At 38.7% G+C, this 19,658-nt stretch overlaps 1 protein-coding gene across 1 annotated transcript in view; it reads right to left on the bottom strand.

Annotated features, from left to right (window-relative positions):
* LOC121371165 (retinol-binding protein 4-like) overlaps window positions 1–19,658 on the bottom strand; it is a 33,264-nt gene that overhangs the window by 8,417 nt on the left and 5,189 nt on the right. The window contains exons 2-3 of the mRNA XM_041496846.1: window positions 17,861–17,994; window positions 5,789–5,880 (exon numbers count right to left, since the gene is read on the bottom strand). Of these exons, the coding sequence (XP_041352780.1) occupies window positions 5,789–5,880; window positions 17,861–17,994 (226 nt within the window). The remainder of the gene's footprint in view (window positions 1–5,788; window positions 5,881–17,860; window positions 17,995–19,658) is intronic.

Here is a 19,658-nt window from a genome sequence, read left to right as displayed (position 1 = left end):
CAGATCTGTAACTTACACCACTTCTTTCCTTTCTTAACTGTAGTGCTTTATCTAAATAAATACCTAAATATTTTAGTGTATTTTCATTTCTTGTAGACATCAATTCATTAAAAGTATACAAGGATGTATTTGTCAAAAAGTTTCTAGGTATATACATTTCTCTTAAAGTTTCATATAGTGGACAGGATATAGCACTGATTAGAATGGGAGGAGTGGGTCTAGCGGTGGACGAAGCCCACGTATATCTTCCTGCATTATCTAAACAATATAACATGTTGTAAGCTTTATGAGGATATCTGAAAGTTGGCATTTGCAACAATTTTATCCAGTACGGTATACACCTAATGAGACTGTTATATCAAATATCTTCCACATTCCCCTAGTGCCATAACATTTGGTACATATTTACTTACATTTAAAAATCGTTTACAAGTAAATATGAAATGGGAATATTTTGTAGTTTGCCATTGTTCTCAAAACCTCTATTAATGCCCTTTTACCCTTGACTGCTAAATGACTAGTTACTTGTGCTAAACTTGTTTGACTATTGCAACATATCCCAAAATAGATATATTGTGGAACCACATTTAGTATTTCCTTTCCATAATACCATTTTTCATTGAAGCAAAGTTTTCCCCCTCTTCGAAATACTACTACTTTTGTTTTCTGTAAATTTACAATCAGCTTCCATTTTTGACAATAATTATACAATATATCTAGTTGCTTTTGTAGCCCCCCTTGTGTATCTGAAAGTAAAACAATATCATCTGCAAATAACAACATCATAATTTCTGTAAGATCTGGTGTCATCTGGATACCTCTTTCACAATACTTGACCATCTCACCACTAAGTTCATTTATATACAAAGAAAACAGTATCGGGCTTAAAACACACCCCTGCCTAAGGCCGACAGGGCACTCAAACAAAGCTGTTAGTCCATCATTTGTTCTGATACATGACATAAAGGTTTTATAAATAGCTTCAACACTGTCTATCAGTTTACCACACATACCAATGTCCTGTAGGAGAAACAATAACTTTTTTCTGTCTATGCAATCAAATGCTTTTTTAAAATCAACAAATGTAACATACAACCTCACCTTCCTTTTGGAGAGATATTTCTGTACACATGCATATACAGTAAACACATTATCTATTGTAGAATAGTCAGCCCTAAAGCCTGCTGAAGCTTCGGTTATTTTATTATGATCATTGGCCCAGTCTGTTATCCTTTTACTGATAATAGAGATATATATTTTGAATGTCTAGGACCCACCTGGATTAAATCATTCAATGCCCAATGCTCGTTCTCACTAATCTCAATCTCATCAGAAAGATTTCCTGTACGGGCATTGAAATCCCCTGCCAGAATTATATAGCAATCTGTACCAATACTAGTTATTAAATCTAAGATAATACTTTCTAACACACTAATACCATTATTTCCATCAGAATTTTGAAAATATACAGAATACTGAGAAGTATATACACCCAAATAAAATGTCCTTATCTTGTTTAAAAACTTGTTTATCAACTTGAAAAAACAAATATGTATGTGACCTATATATGCACTTAAAGAAATGTTTGATAGAATTCCCAATAAAAACATATATACCTCCTGACAGCCTTCCTTTATTGTTAAATTTTGCCCTTGGCTGCATAAATAAGGAGTATTTTTCAAACACTGGAGAAAAAAGTTCAGTATTCATCCATGTTTCAGAAAATGAAATAAAATCATATTTTTATACATAAGTCACAACATCTGGGTCATTTAAATGACGACGAAGTCCTTCGATGTTCCAAAACAGAAAACGATGTGACGTATATCTTGGGCTGTGGCCGCATTCCTATTCGTTGTGAGCGTTATCGGTATCACGTGACGAAGTAAAGTCAATTTCACTGGTATGTTGCACAGAGGTCTCCACGTCTGTAGTCAGAAATGCACGTATCGTCTTGTGCCGAAACCTGTATCTACGCGTGTCACTCGCATTCTCTACAACCAATTCACCACGCTTCAAATAACCCTTTCTTTCCTTGTGCTTTTAGTTCATTACTACTCAAAAGAATTTAAGGGTCAGACGATATTTTCGACATTATTTTCTGAATGTCAATTATATTAGCTAGACCATAATGTCACGCATGGTATTGTTCCATTTTGACGAAAGTGGGTCTAAGCAACCCATAAATGAATTAAAATCCACTGTCATTGACACTGTCGACTAGTTCTAATGGCGAAAACATGCTTACATTTGCACGTAAATTAGGGCGAAAGCGAAAGGTCTGCTAAGCGCTTCATTTGCACGCTTTGCACGTGTATTCCATGTTCCCAATGCTGAATTTCCGTATAATTGGAGCTTGCGTTCGTGTACGGTGCACACTCCAAATTCGACAATGGTACGACTTCAACTGACTATCGAAGATCGAGGAAGGGCTATTGCTTGGCTTCAGGATGGCAATACGCAAAGAAATGTTGCTCTGAGACTTGGTGTCAGTCAGAGTGTCGTTGGCCGACTGTGGCAACGGTACCAAGCAACGAATTCTGTTCGAAATCGTCCACGTTCGGGAAGACCCCGAAGCACTACAAATAGAGAGAACCGCTACATCACCAATATGGCTCTACGTCAACGCACAACCACTGCACGCCGATTACGTGACAATCTGCGGAATGCGACTGGAACTCGAGTGTCTGATCAAACCATACGCAATCGTCTGAGAGCCAATAATCTACGCTGCCGTCGCCAGGCTGTTCGACCACCACTCCTACCACGTCACAGAACGGCCAGACGTCACTGGTGCACGCTTCATCTGCGGTGGCAACGTGTTCAGTGGGGTCGAGTGATGTTCACTGATGAGTCCAGGTTTAGTCTCCAGTTCAACGACTGTCGGGTTCGTGTCTACAGACGTCCTGGGGAGCGCTTCGCTGACGTTAACGTTAGACAACGTCACCGGTTCGGTGGTGGCAGCGTCATGGTGTGGGGCGGCATCTCTATCCACCACAGGACCCCCCTCTATGTGGTGGATGGCAATCTGAATGGAATCCGCTATCTGAATGAGATTATCCGGCCGTTGGTTCTCCCAGGCCTTCAGCAGATTGGCGGCGGGGCAGTTCTGCAGGATGACAATGCCAGATCCCACCGCGCCAGGGTGGTAACGGACTTTCTCAGACAACAAGGTATCGCCAGGATGGATTGGCCAGCATATTCGCCTGACTTGGCCCCAATAGAGTACGCCTGGGACGAATTAGGCAGGAGAGTTCGGGATAACCATGCCCCTCCGGCCAACCTTCATGATCTGGGTCAACTTCTTATGGCAGAGTGGCAGGCCATTCCCCAAGAGTTCTTCAGACGTCTGATCAACAGCATGAGGCAACGATGTTTCGAGTGTATTCGCGCCAGGGGTGGATTCACACACATTAAACGAATGTTCTAATGTGTAAAATCCATGTTTGACAACCTTCAACTTTGACAGCATGTCAAGTGACTTTCTTGTATACATTGACGTTTATTTGTGGTTTTTTGTAAATATGGAACAATAAATAATTTTTTTGCTGTAGTTTACATCATCAATCTAATACACTCTGAAACTTATTTGGTTATACATTTTTGACCCTTAAATTCTTTTGAGTAGTATAATATATTACGCTGTCGCCTAGTTAAGTCATTATACACAGATATTCCTAAATCTTTCAGCTGTACCCGGTTCTCGAAAATACACTGTTTATCAACTGAATGACACAAATTAACAATAATTGGCCTGCTTCTATCCGTCTGTCGTCTCCCCAGTCTGTGAGCTCTCTGTATCTCTCAATTGAATATTTACTCCCGGAATATTGTTCACTATGTCAAGCACCTTTACCCGACATTTCTGGCTCGTTTCACCATCAGCTTCTTCCACACCATATAATATAAGATTATTTCTCCTGCCCCTTGCTTCAAGTTCATTTATGTCGTTGTCCATTCGGTTTATCATTTCTTTTTGTTCATTAATAATCACCTCCATATTTTCTAACTTTTCATTTACAGCATCAACATCTAATCGTATAATGTTTTGTTCTTCTTTCAGTGACTGTAACTCATGCAACACACGTGCACACTCTATCTTTGTTCTTCTCTCAGTGACTGTAACTCATGCAACACGCGTGCACACTCTATCTTTGTTCTTCTCTCAGTGACTGTAACTCATGCAACACACTCTATCTTTGTTCTTCTCTCAGTGACTGTAACTCATGCAACACGCGTGCACACTCTATCTTTGTTTCACTTGTACTTCGTTTTATTTGACTAATATCTTCACTAAGATCACTCCGTAAATCTCTAATTTCTTTATTAATTTTCTCGAGTGTTGCTAACCCTCTATCCCCTCTGTTGAGTACCTGTTGGGCCCTGGTTCATTTCCACATCACCACAACACATTAGAATGGAATTTATATCAGCATATGCCCTTTGATTTTGAAATGTCAACTCCACACCAATCACTATATTCAATCCATTTCTCGAGACATCACTGCACACTCCGCATGGGCGGATCCAGGAAATATTTTTAGGGGGGGACCAAAAAAGAAGGGCACATTGACTCGTCAAAAGGGCACCTTACTACAAGTTTTGATATTTACAATTAATATGAATTCCTACAGTTCTACGTCATAATATACTAGCAATAATGAAGTAAATTGGCGTCACTCGCGTTAGAACCTCAATGGGGCCCCATTGAGACTCAATAACACAGACACATATCTGCAAGCTTGCGCATGTACACGAAAATCTTGATTTCATTTATCTACAATATAATTATTGTTTACTTAAAAAAAAAAAAATTCTACAAACAAAAAGGGCACTTGGACATTTTGAGGGCACTTGAACAATTTTTTGGGGGGACGCGTCCCCCTGGTCCCCCCCCTTGGATCCGCCCATGCTCCGCACGTGTGTAGAACGACGCCATTATTTAACTGCTCAGAAAAAAAGTACTATGTTTGTAAACCAAGCAATATTGCTCACATTTTCTTTAACCGCATGTTGTGTAATAAATCCTAGCGAGCGACAGAACAAAAGCACTACAACCACACTGACCAGTCTGAAATTAGTCGGTGACACAGTTCCCGTTGTATCCGCACTGTAGGCGGCCATTTTTTCGATCTGCTTAAAACCCATGGGTGACTTGTGAAGACCGATACGAGCTCTCCAAATACAAATATCCACCATCCTGTAGTTTCAGAGCAAGAAATGGACTTCTCACAACCACTTAATATTATATATATTTAGCTAATGTCCTATTTTATTTAAATACTCTTATCATTAATGTATGATTTTCTTAACCCTTACCCTAAACTTAACCCACATACTTTCTAGGGGAGCCCCCCCCCATACCCCCTGTTGATTGTGGTTTGATTCAATTTCATAGCGCCATACCCAAAAATGTCTTCTGACAGAAATACTAAATACCTATTTGAGTATTTCTATTTGGAATTCACGTTTTAAAATAAATACTGTAAAAATGTAGTGGCAATTCACAGACACACACACACACACACACACACACACACACACACACACACACACACACACACACACACACTAAATCCAATTTCTATGTTTTATAATCCATAAAACTATTTAACTTATCCTTCATTTTGCATATTAAATGAAAGTATAGGATAGCTTCGCTTTAAGAATGTCCTAGAGGGGTTCGTTTTTGTCAGAATGATTTTAAAGGGCTACGTGTACTTCTTTCCCGCCCCCGATGACCCGTATGAGAGACGCATTTTTATTTTGTAATAATATATGAACGTACCTTTGGCCGTAACAAAACATATTTTTGCATCACCATCTTTCTCAATCAAACGTGCCGTGTTATAAACACACTTGTTAATATTAGCTGGATCTCTACAAAAAAAGAAGGAAAGAAATGTTTTATTTAACGACGCACTCAACACATTTTATTTACGGTTATATGGCGTCGGACATATGGTAAAGGACAACACAGATATTAAGGGAGGAAACCCGCTGTCGCCACTTCATGGGTTACTCTTCGATTAGCAGCAACGGATCTTTTATATGCACCATCCCATAGACAGGATAGCACATACCACGGCCTTTGATGTACCAGTCGTGGTGCACTGGCTGGAACGAGAAATAGCCCAATGGGTCCACTGACGGGGATCGAGCGAACGCTTTGCCACTGGGCTACCTACAAAGAAAGAAATAAACTATTTTATTATATAATATCTTACATTTTCAGTGCAATCAAAGTATGTGATATTTTTTCAGATCACATACTTTGAGAATTTGATAACTTTGCAAATTAGATGTAAATTAATCGAGGTCACGTCACCAAGTTTATTGATATTAAAGCAAACGTACTAGGGTGACACTCCATAATTGACGTATGCATTCATAGTCATCAAATAAAAACATTTCAATAGCAATTTTTACACTGAAAGCTGTCCAGGGTTCAGAAAACAAAAAACGTTATGCACTAGTTTATTTTGATGTAAGAACATCCAAAATGACGTCATTCGAGTTTAACGTCATTTCCATTCAAACAGACACCGCGCCACATATTCGTACGTCATTTGAATATCTAGTAATGGCGGACTGAAATTAAAATTGCGTGTACACTTTCCAAAAACACGTTGTATTAAGCTTGATATTATATAATAAAGAGAGCATTACACTCGTGTTTTGGTATCGTCAATATCATAAATTAGGAATAAAAATAATGCATTATGCTCGCCAGAAGCTCGCATAATACATCCCCCCCCCCCCCCCCCCCCCCCCCCTAATATATGATACTGACGATACCGTAAAACACTCTGGTAGTAAATTCTATTGATTTAACTACCAAACTCAACACATTTTACTTACGGTTATATGGCGTCACACATACGGTTAAGGATCACGGAGACAGAGATACAATCCCCCGCCGTCACTCCATGACCAAAACTCTTCGTCCGGCAAAGAAGAGATAATTTTTTACATGCAAAATCCTACAGACAGGATAGTACATAGCATGGTCTATGTTACACCATGTTTGGAACACTGGCTGTAACGACAAATAGTTCAATGACCCTAGATCGACTCCCAACATCAGGCGAGCGCTGTACGTCCCGCCCCATAATGGGGAACCGGTTACGGCGGGACGAAAATCATCGTTCACTTAAGTTGATCGATCCTGCGACCTATTGTACCTGAGATGAGCACTCTACAAATTCAATTGAGCTATCCACCATATATATATATATATATATATATATATATTCTTCAAAAAAAGAAACGTGACATTGATGTTCAAAGTTTAATTTAAAAAACTGGTAGACAAGCAACCAAAGATCAAGACGCCATGAACAGTATCTCAGGCATGTGTGTGACATAATGGTGGGCAAAATGTCATGACCACCACGATCCCTGATGACAGCTTGACAACGGCGACGCATGGAAGCAATCAAACGTTGCAGAGCACGTTGTGGAATGTTCTGTCACTCATGCTTAAATGCCAAAGACGTTGCAGAAGTGTCTAGGGTGGTGGATCCAGTGCATCCCATAGACGTTCTATTGGGTTTAAATTCGGCGAACGGGCAAACCAAGGTAATGTCTGGACGTTGTGGCGCTGCAGAAACTCCTGACTAACACGTGCAACATGTGGTCTGGTATTGTCATGCTGAAACATTCCACCGTTGATGTTCATGTGCGGAATAACGTGATGCTGCAGGATCTCGTCTTGGTATCTGATGCCCATCAATGCACCTGCCACATGCACAAGAGACGTCCTACCACCATGATGGATTCCTACCCACACCATGGCAGTGCCACCACCATAACGGTCAACTTGTTGCACGCAGTTTGGAGGATAACGTTCTCCTCGACGTCTACAGACACGTGTGCGTCCATCAGCACGTGACAGGAGGAAACGAGACTCATTTGAGAACAAAACAGTCCTCCGCCTTGAACGTGTCCATCTCACCCTCTGCTTGCACAACTGCAGATGCTCGTGGTTTCAAAACGTTACGTTTATGCGAATCGAACGTGTTTTATAGTGTTTCTGCATCACCATTACTTCACTTACTTGATTGTCTTTACGATGTCTTTGATTCGGTAAAAATAATCCGATAGCATAATTTTTACCAATGTCAAGTTTTTTGGGGGGGTTGTTTTAAGAGTATATACACATATATATATATACTCTTCAAAAAAAGAAACGCAAAAGGGTACAAATGGGTTATAACTCCGATTTTATGTTTCCTACCGGTTCATGCTTTGTGAATATAAGGTCATTGCATGTCCCAAACACATTCCCACGGTTACATTCGATAAAACGCAGCTACTGTACAATAAAGTTCCAAAATGTGAATATTCGCAAAAACGCAGCCACGTGCAAACCATGTCACCACTGCACGTGCAATGTCTGCACGTGCAACATGAACACCGACAGTATAAAAGTGCAGGGTGTTCGCTTGCCTGGCCTCTGTATCTGGCCGACAGTTGACAATCCAGGACATGCCACGTCTCAGTGAACCGCAGAGAAACAATGCCATCGGCCGACTAGACGCAGGCGAATCCAGAACGGCCGTTGCCAGGGCATTCCATGTGTCCCCAAGCACCATCTCCAGACTGTGGGACCGTTACCAGCAACATGGATCAACACGTGACCTCCCTAGATCCGGTCGACCACGGGTCACTACCCCCGGGCAGGACCGCTACATCCGGGTACGCCACCTTCGGGAACGATTGACTACTGCCACCTCCACAGCCGCAGCAATACCAGGTTTGCGCAGGATATCCGACCAGACCGTACAGAACCGCCTACGTAAGATAGGAATTCGTGCCAGACGTCCAGTTCGAGGTGTCATCTTAACACCACAACACCGTCGACTCCGACTGCAGTGGTGCCAGATTCATCGACAATGGCCTCAACTGCGATGGAGACAGGTGTGGTTCAGTGACGAGTCCCGATTTCTGCTCCGACGTCATGATGGAAGATGTCGCGTGTATAGGCGTCGTGGTGAACGTTATGCGGCAAACTGCGTGCAGGAAGTGGACAGATTCGGCGGGGGTAGTGTCATGGTGTGGGCAGCCATCTCACACACTGGCAGAACTGACCTGGTCCACGTGCAGGGCAACCTGAATGCACAGGGCTACATTGACCAGATCCTCCGGCCACACATCGTTCCAGTTATGGCCAACGCCAACGCAGTGTTCCAACATGACAACGCCAGGCCTCACACAGCACGTCTCACAACGGCTTTCCTACAGAACAACAACATTAATGTCCTTCCTTGGCCATCGATATCACCGGATTTGAACCCAATTGAGCATCTATGGGACGAGTTGGACCGACAGCGACAACCACAGCCCCAGACCCTGCCCGAGCTGGCAGCAGCCTTGCAGGCCGAGTGGGCCACCATCCCCCGGGACGTCATCCGTACTCTGGTTGCTTCAATGGGCAGGCGGTGCCAGGCAGTTGTCAACACACGCGGAGGCCACACCCGGTATTGACTCCAGATGACCTTGACCTTGGTGGTGTGTCCTATCACTTACTCACAATGGACTAGAGTGAATTGTGAACAATCCTGCAACATTTGGTAATTATCGGACTCACCATTCAATAATTAAATCAATTCTCCAAATGTTACGACAATGTGGTTTTACGTTTCTTCTTTTGAAGAGTATATATATAACGTTCTCTAACATAATCAAAATATCTATGGAAATATAGGTAAAGTTTGTTTTGTATAACCACACTACTAGAGCACATTGATTTTTAATCATCAGGTATTATATGTCAAACATTTGCAGACCGTTTTTGAAAAACCCAGGAGTGCTAAACATCGCACTCCTCAAAATGCTTACGAGGGGAGTGGAAATGGCACTCCTCAAAATGCAGAGGAGGGAAAAATCGCACAGCCTCAAAATAATCAGAATTAGAGGCAAGAGACCGAGAGGAATTGCACCCGTGAACATTATTAAGTTTGAGGAGTAATGATTTGTAAATTAAATATCTTAAGAGTTAATGTTTTGTGTTTTCAAAATAAATATCCTAATTTAACTAATATGATAGTTGTTCTCAAAGATGAAGGAATGGGCCATTGCAGTCTTTCACAAGAAAAAGAAACACCATGAACACAACATTTATCGATTTCTTATGTATTATATGCATATTATGTTGCATTAAAATTCTGAATCATGATAATCTGTTGACTATTTATGAATAAAGAATTGAAACTGGTTTGTTTGTGTTTATTCTGTTTTATTTAAAACAAGTACAATAATTTTAATCTTCATCGCAGAATGATATGATTTCTCCATTGACACAAACCTGTGAACTGAATGTGAATTGGCATTGTAACAACTATGGTATTGTTATTAAGAATTCTAACTGTAAAATATCTAATAAAACACTCACAAAAAATAATGTCAGTAGGCCTATTTGTAAATGATTTAAACTAAAAAAGAAATTAAAAGTGTAACAACCACATGACACAGGATTATCACATTTATCATTATATCATAATACACATGTCATGTACCTTCAAATTCTCTATTTAAAACTAATAATAATAATAATGTCATAACAGAGATAATGTCAACATCTATTGTTTTCTACCCAAATATATCTTAATTTTTATAAATATATATTTTTACAAACAGGATTAACTTTAATTATCGGTGTACTGTAATTAACACGTCATTTATTATACTACTAACTCGAATCATAGCAACCCATAAAAAGCAAAAACAAACAAAAAAAACCCAACATAACCACCCTAATGTAAATTTTATTTTAAAATATACATGCTTTACACTCGGTAAATTCGAATTTCTGACTTGAAATTAAATCAGTGTATGTTTGTTTCAAGGTCCCGTCAACCGATCACATGTACTAGTAATTCGACTCTACCAAAGTCAATGTCCTTTGCTTTAAATCACGTGGCAGTATCGTGAAACAGAAATGTCTACGAGTACATCGCTTTGTTATTAACGAAAACAAAACCTGCTTTACTAAATTACGTTTTTGTTTGTGTACGCGTTTACTGTGATATCAACATGTATAAACATTATACATTATACAGTAAACATTATATATCGTCGCTGTCGGACGAAAATGGCCAAACTCAGTTTTGGAGCGAATTTTTTATTGCATTTTTAGAATCGGTTTATCTTGCGTCTCCTTCTGAAAAAATGGCAGATCTCTAACCCAATTGGAAGCAGACCTTTCTGCCATGTGACCATTTGGCTGATATTTATTGGCCAAAAACTTTGCCGGCAAAAATATCGTATCTCCAGTTTCGCCATTTTCACCACACAATAACTTCAGGTAAGTTGCATAATAATGCAATGAAAGAAATTCGTCTATTAACACCAAAATAAGTCAGATTTCGTGAATATATTTACCCAATATCGTTATTTATAAGCTGGGGCATCGATTTGTGTTCGATTTCTTATTGTGCATTCTACTTAAAGAGATTTATTGTTATGTAGTGAAACACATTTATTTATTTATTTTGCGGAGATACGACCTTTTCGCTCATAAAATAATTGTTAGGGTTTTAGTTCAGTTCATTTCGCTACACATACTTTTTATGATAAAATAAATTAAAATTAAATACGAATATGGAACAAAACTATTTAAGGAATGTATTTTTGTCTTCTTGTCTTACACATATTGTTCATGGTAGTAAAGAAAGATATTTTATAACTCAGGTTCTTACAAACACCTTACTCAATTTTGTGTTTCAGTATTTCCTGTTTTCTCCGGACTCAACGTCAACTGAATAATTACAACTGAATAATTATGTCAAGTATCCTAAAACGTACAGACCCGAAAACAATGCTATTTGGATCATAAATCACAACAGTGCATTTCACGTTTACATAAAGTGTGCAACCATACTGCATACATTTTATGGTAGGAGTCCGTGATTCTATTTCACAACATGTCTTCAAAGTGGTTGAAGCAATCAGACATTACCCGAATACAGCCAGTACTGCGCGTTGTTAATTCAAGGGAAATCGGGAATTATGCCCATAAAGCCATGCAGTATAACTTTTTAATTGACATTTACTATTCCATCTTTCCAATCACAACGCCAAGGTATCTTGTGGCTCAAACAGTACAAGGCGAATATTGTTTTAATGAATTTAAATTTCATCCCAACTGCATAAACGGGTGCTGAGTGTTTATGAATACATGCATATCGAAATGTGTTCACGGGGTAAGTTACTAGTAGAGTTAGCCTTGAAGAAAGGACTTCAAGAAGCCGACGATGTGGTCACTGATAATACCAGCCCTTCTAACAGTATGCATTTTATGATACAAGGAAATAACATTACAGATAATTTACCTAATCCTGATAATGTTACAGTTACAGTGTGATGAATCTGATGACTTTGAGGATTTTGATGACGACGCACGGGATCCAGACTGGGATCCAATGCAGGTTGCGGCACATAAACGCGGGATTTCTTTGAGCACAGATAGTGAAGATAACGAAGAGGCCATAAAAGACAAACATGAATCAAGGACGAATACTCGTAAACTGGAAGGAAGCTTATGCTTGAAGAACAAAACCAAGAAGTTAAGAATGCATGGTATGAAATACATGGGTGTTAAAAAAGACGTTAAAAGTGTTAAAACATACTGCGTAGAACGAGCAGAGAGGATCATGGCTCCAAGTGCATGTTCAAAACGATGCGAAAAACATAGGCTAAGAAAATGTTCATCAATGGATGAAAACACGAGGAGTGCAACATTTACATCTTTTTGGAGAACCATGGATTGGAAACAAAAAAAGATCTATGTTCTTAGCTTGGTAGAAAAATCGGATGTGGTCTAGAGAAGCACTGCTAAGAAAAGTCGTAGAAACTTTTCATACCAGTATTTCTTGTGGAAAGGGACTGAAAGTCTAAATGTTTGCAAAAAACATGTTTTTGTCAACTTTGGGCATTAGTGAAAAAACAGTTTCCAACTGGATTAATAGCAGCAACTGTGGATTGCCAAAAGATATAGCAACATTGGGAACTGAAGGCAATGACAGACAGAACCATCGGATGATTCGATTATCATCTGCACGGGACTTCCTTGAAAAGCTACCAAAGGTTCCTTCACTACTGCCGAGCATCATCAACAAAGCAGTATTTAGAACCACTGTTCACGAGTTTAAATGAACTGTATCGTGAATACATTCGAGTAAGTGAAGCTGACGGGAAAAGTCAATATAGAACTGGGTTCAAACAATTATTCCATGAAATGAACTTGTCCCTTTGGCATCCAAAGAAGGATCAATGCGATCTGTGCTGCTCATATCAAACGAACAATATTTCTGAAGATAAGTACCAAGCACACATCAAAAGGAAGACTGAAGCAAGAGAATCCAAACGTGTAGATAAAGAGAAAGCTATCGTTGACAGATCAGAAAAAGTTATCACTCTGGACTTAGAAAGTCTACTTGTCTGTCCAAAATTTGAAGCAAGTAGCCTATACTACAAAATTAAACTATCTTGTCACAACTTCATAATATACGATTTAGCTTCCGGTGACGATATGTGTTATTTTTGGCACGAAGGGGAGGGCGAGCTCACCGCAAATTGTTTTGCATCGTGTGTTATTGACTATTTAAACATACTGAACCTCTCAGCGGTCAAAAAAGTGACAATATATAGTGATGGGTGCACTTATCAAAACAGAAAGGCAACTCTGTCGAATGCACTTCTACTGTTCTCAATGAAAAATAACATAACAATTGAACAGAAATATCTAGAACGCGGGCACACCCAAATGGAGTGTGATAGCATTCACAGTTGTATAGAACGGAAGATAAAAAAAAACAAGTCGGTTTTCATTCCACAGCATTATGTGGATGCAATCAAATCTGCACGTTTACGTCCACCATACAAAATAAACTACCTAGATCACACATTTTTCAGTGATTACAGTGCACTGTCTTTTTATCCATCAATACGGCCAGGACAAGGAGTGGGTTCTTCTGTCGTTACAGACATTAGAATTTTGAAATACTTACCTGAGGGTAAAATCCAATTTAAGACGAATTACTCTGATGATAATTACAATGACTTACCCAAACCAAGAAGTACACGAACATCCACAGAGGATGCAGTTTCCAGTCTGTATCACAGCAAACTGCCCATTAAAATAACCAAATATGAACATTTGCAAACACTGAAGGAGGTGATGCCAAGGGACTATCACAGTTTTTATGACACTCTTGTCCATACCTAAGAACATTCGTGTTTGTTCATTTACATTGAGCATACATTAACTTTATATTTGAGAACATTTAGCGTTTTAGCGTTACACAAGCTGAAGGTTGTGCTATCAAATGCTAAAAGACGATCACTTTCTACGATATATTTCTCTCCGAGGAACTACATTAATTTTTGTTTAAATTGTTTCTGACACTGTTCGGTTGATTTGATGATACATTAACATTATATCTGAAGTAATTTGAGTATTTACACAAACTGAAGGAAGTACTATCAGATACCCAAAGACTCAGTTGTTTAATTGGTGTCTCACAACAGTTAAATTGATGATATATTAACATTATATTTGAGATAATTTGATCACTTCAAATAACTGAAAGAAGTACAGTTATAATGTGTCAGATGACTACCTCAAACTATGATATGCTTGAACCGGAGAAAGTACTCTGTTTTTTCTTTTTGCCTCACAGCAGTTAAATAGTGACACATGAATCGTGTTTTTAAAAAGTAATTCGAGCATTTAAACGGAAAAACCCCCTGAAGGAAGTACATTTATTATTAAATGTCATTATCTGCCAGTTTCTATGATACACTTGTACCAGATGAAGTGCAAGTTTGTTTAATTTGTTTTAACAACAATTAAGTTGGAGATACAGTGTAGGCCTACATTAATATTTTATTTCAGGTAAAAAGTTGCTTTAAGTTTATTTTTTATTTATTTTAGTTTGTTTGATTGTTAATAAAGTTAATAATATGTTTGCAGCGGGTTTTTTTAGTTTGTTTGATTGTTAATAAAGTTTTGCAGCGTTATACTGTTAATCCAATACTAGTGATTCTTATATTTTAAAAGTGAAGAAATGGCGTAACTAAGTAGAGACAACACAATGTTTCTAATGATAAGTTTGGAAAATGACGTATCTCAAATAAGTCGTCACGAACTGAAACAAACACAGTAAACGGATTTTCATATGTTTCAGTACTAGTAATTAGGTCGTTATATGAATTATTATTTATTTATTACAAAATGTTTAAAAGTTACAATTTTTTTTAGCCCTCCTGTAAAAAGCCGAAATTAAACAAACAAAACCGACGAGATCTTAATAAGAAGTGAACTCCTAGCTGATTGGGTCAGTGTAAAGATAACCAACCAATCGTGTTTCAATGTGTTAAAAGTATTCTAGGAAGTTCATTGTGAACAGAATGTAAAGATTTGTGGAGTTGTGGATTGGATTCAGTAAACAATTAAAATGGCGGAGTTAAAAAACAAACAACACAAGCGTGATTTGTTCAATTTAGGGGCGCGTTATTTCGCGCCCGTCAGATTGAGTTGACGGGGGTTCACGGGCGTGATAGCGCTCGCGCCCGTCAAAAACGAAGGTCTGCATTTGGTACTTAGACAAATAGTCTCAGAGAGCAAACCCGCTACATTTTTCCATTAGTAGCAAGGGATCTTTTATATGCACCATCCCAGGATACACTAGACGTGGTGCACTGGCTGGAACGAAAAATAGCCCAATTGGATCATCGCCGGGGATGATCACAGACTGACAGCGCACCATGCGGGCGCGTCACTAATGAGCTACGTCCCGCCCCTATGGAATTAAAATGCAAAGATTAAATGCATGGGTGAGTGACAACATTGTGCTATTTGTTATAAACTGGCTAGTTAAGTTGTTTTCTCCGCTCTATCTTCATGAGAACAACATTGTGAAAGACGATTTGTAACTCAAAATATAATTGTTTTATTTCGTCGTCTCACTGTCATGTTCAATAGTTAATAGAAAATTAAATCGTTTCATTATCGATCAAATGACGTTGTAATCGATTTTAGTAAATGGCCTTGTATAATTTTGTAATATACATTTAGATATACAGTTTTATCTGTCTGTCCACCTGAAATAGGTAAGTGAATTTATTTATATAGTTAGTGTGGCATTCGTCTAACAAAGGCTATTCTCCGTCTGTATAGATCTCTTGTGAGGTCAAAACTTGATTATAGATGCATTGTGTATGATGGGTCGGCACGCAAGTCTTACTTGCAGATGCTAGATCCTATACACAACCAAGGACTTGAGCTTTGTCTTGGTGCATTTAAAACATCTCCTGAAGAGAGCTTGTACGTTGATGCACACGAACCTTGTTTGGATGCTAAACGTGCAAAGCTTTCTCTGCAATATGCTACCAAGATTAAATCATTATCGAAACATCCTACACATCATGCGGTGTTTGAAAACAAATATATGAAGTTGTTTGGTCAAGGCCAGATGCTATTCGCATTAAGCGTCTTTTGTCGCTTCCCAACATTGATTTAACTGACACTTTGGAAACTCCTTCATATTTTGTTTTACCACCTTGGTGAATTACACCACCAAAAATTGTGTTTGATCTGACGCATCTGAAGAAAGATCGTACAGATGATGTTGTTTACAAACAGTTTTTCATGGAAATTCAAGACAAGTACCGTGATTACATTCCTGTGTATACAGACGGATCACGGGATGGGAATTCTGTGGCTTGTGCTACAGTTTTTCCATCAGACACTTTAATACTTTCCATGAGACCGCCTGACTCGGCATCGATATTCAGTGGAAAAAATAAAGGATTGTAGTGCATCCAAATTTATTATTTTTACAGACTCACTTTCGTTCCTCCAAGCTTTACGTAATATGAAGCTGGACCATCTCTTAATTGGGATGGTGATACGAAAGTGTCTTTTTATCCATTGCCAATAAAGTTATTGTATTTTGTTGAGTGCCCAGCCATGTTGGCATCAGGGGTAATGCAAAGGCAGATTCAGCTGCTAAGTCTGCTTTGGATTTGCCTCATGCTAGGGTTGGTGTGCTTTATACTGATTTTAAACATAATATCAACGATTTTATCTTTTCGACTTGGCAATATGATTGGGACAGTGCGATTGCGAACAAGCTTCATTCTATCAAGCCAGTCTAGGGAGAGTGGCAGTCCTCCTATAGACAGTGCAGGAAGGATGACATAGTATTGTGTCGTGCTCGCATCGGACATACATATTAGACCCATTCATTTATTTTAAAGAAAGATCCTCCACCTCAGTGTGAGCACTGTCAGTGTACTCTGACGGTACGCCACATTTTGGTGGAGTGTCCTCATCTCAAAGAAACTCGAAAAGATATCTTTGGACAAACAAATGTGATGGAAATGTGATGGAATCATTTCGATTCCATCCAAAATTTATATTACACAATTTCTTCGAGATACTGACTTATTCTAAATTTTAATTGTATCTATCTGTGATATTTGTATTTTTACACTGTGTTTATATTTAAATCTTGAATTTTTATATTGATGTGGTTCATCATTTAATGTTTTGCTTTTACCATAGTTTGACACCCAACTGCCGATGTATTTTTCGTGCTGGGGTGTCGTTAAACATTCATCCATTCATTCATTCATTCATTTCTCTCTGTCTGTCTTTCATCCTATATCTCTCTCTCTCTCTCTCTCTCTCTCTCTCTCTCTCTCTCTCTCTCTCTCTCTCTCTCTCTCTCTCTCTCTCTCTCTCTCTCTCTCTCTGTGTGTGTGTGTGTGTGTGTGTGTGTTTCATAGTCCATAGATATTTTGATTATGTTATAGAATGTTTGGGTTACGTTATCTCATATAGGTGTCATACCTCCATGCAATATCAACGGTGACGTTCTCACCAGAACCAGAATACGTGTAGATGTGTCGGTAGTCTTCGTAATGCTGACTTGGTTGTATGTAAACAGTTTCCAACCACTTCACTTCATACCATGTTCCGCAATACTGAAGAAAACAACATAATCAAGTATGTCATGTGAACTGAAATTTTTTGTATACAACAGTCACTCGTCCACAACGGCTACCATAAATCCTACCCATTGCATTTCCTTCTTTATTTTACCTGTATATAGCAACCACCTTCTGTTTCTCTCTCTCACTCCATGCCCCCTCTCTCTCCCCTCCCTCCCTCTCCCCTCCCTCCCTCTCCCCCCCCTCTCTCTCTCTCTCTCTCTCTCTCTCTCTCTCTCTCTCTCTCTCTCTATAATATATATATATATTTCCATATATATTTCACTCTCTCTCCCTTTGTAGTAGCTTTCAAAGTAAACTATTTCATATATGGTTTTATTTATCTCGAGTGGTCGTTATATACAGGTTCGACCTTATATCGATATCTGACAACCAGAACTGGTCTTACGTGTTTAATGTTATGTATTTAAAAAAAGGTTTAAAGTTTGTTTTGTTTAACGATACCACTAGAGATCTCTGATTTATTAATCATTGGCTATTGGATGTCAAATATTTGGTAATTTTTAACTGGCCTCAGACTAGAGTTATCCACCCATTTGGTTGTCCAAAATACGGAAGTTAATGCGAGAAAATATAGTTTTCTTGTGATGTGATTAATGGCTGGGGAGCTGCTTAGTATACTGGATTGTTACACTGGGTTTGACAGGTGAGAGGATGCAGTTAGTGAATATGTGCACTTGGTTTACACTGGATACTGCATAATGTCCCCCAGAGCACATTGAAGTCATGCAAAATTTGTGTAAAATGCAGAGAAATGGGTGTGATTCGGTCCCTTAGCCCACGTGTGTTTGTTTACATTGATATAACGCGGAAAAGAGCTGGACAACAGATGTCGTCCTTTCGAGTGTTCAATGGGCCCAGGCAGGTAATGTTTCCCGTGAAATGCTAATGGCCTGGTGAAATTAATAAAATTGCTACAGCCACTGGGGCTACATGAGAATACATAGTGAAATTAATTGTGGTCTGAGGCCTGATATAGTAGGATGTTTGACACAGGGTGACACACTTTGATACCTAATTGTGAGGTAACAATGTCAGTTACAGCACTCAAAATGTACATGCTAATTGTCCAGATAGGTGGAAATCTGAAACTAATCAGTTTGGGTGGTGAATATTTTATTTTGTTTAATTAAATTAAATTTTATTATATTTATATTTTCAAAATTTGTAATTTCACAAATTATGACATAATTCAGCATGCATTGTACCCCTATCAGGTCATAGGTCATTCTTTTCAATCAGGCTGTATCCCTACACCCTATGAGAGCCTCACTTTGAAGGTTAAGGTCAAATAAGTCAATATGGAGGATTTCTTCAATGATGTTTTGACACAGGGTGACACACTTTGATACCAAATTGTGAGGTAATTATGCCAGTTACAGCACTCAAAATGTACATGATAATTGTGCAGATAGGTGGAAATCTGAAAGTTATCAGTTTGGGTGATGAATATTTTATTTCTTTAAATTAAATTACATTTTATTATATTTATATTTTCAAAATTTGTAATTTCACAAATTATGACATAATTCAGCATGCATTGTACCCCTATCAGGTCATAGGTCATTCTTTTCAATCAGAATGTATCCCTGCACCCTGTGAGGGCCTCACTTTGAGTAATTGAGCTAATTGAACAA

This window comes from Gigantopelta aegis, chromosome 4, assembly GCF_016097555.1.
Source record: "Gigantopelta aegis isolate Gae_Host chromosome 4, Gae_host_genome, whole genome shotgun sequence".
Lineage (NCBI taxonomy): Eukaryota > Metazoa > Mollusca > Gastropoda > Neomphalida > Peltospiridae > Gigantopelta > Gigantopelta aegis.
This window is presented reverse-complemented; position numbering and strand designations above follow the sequence as displayed.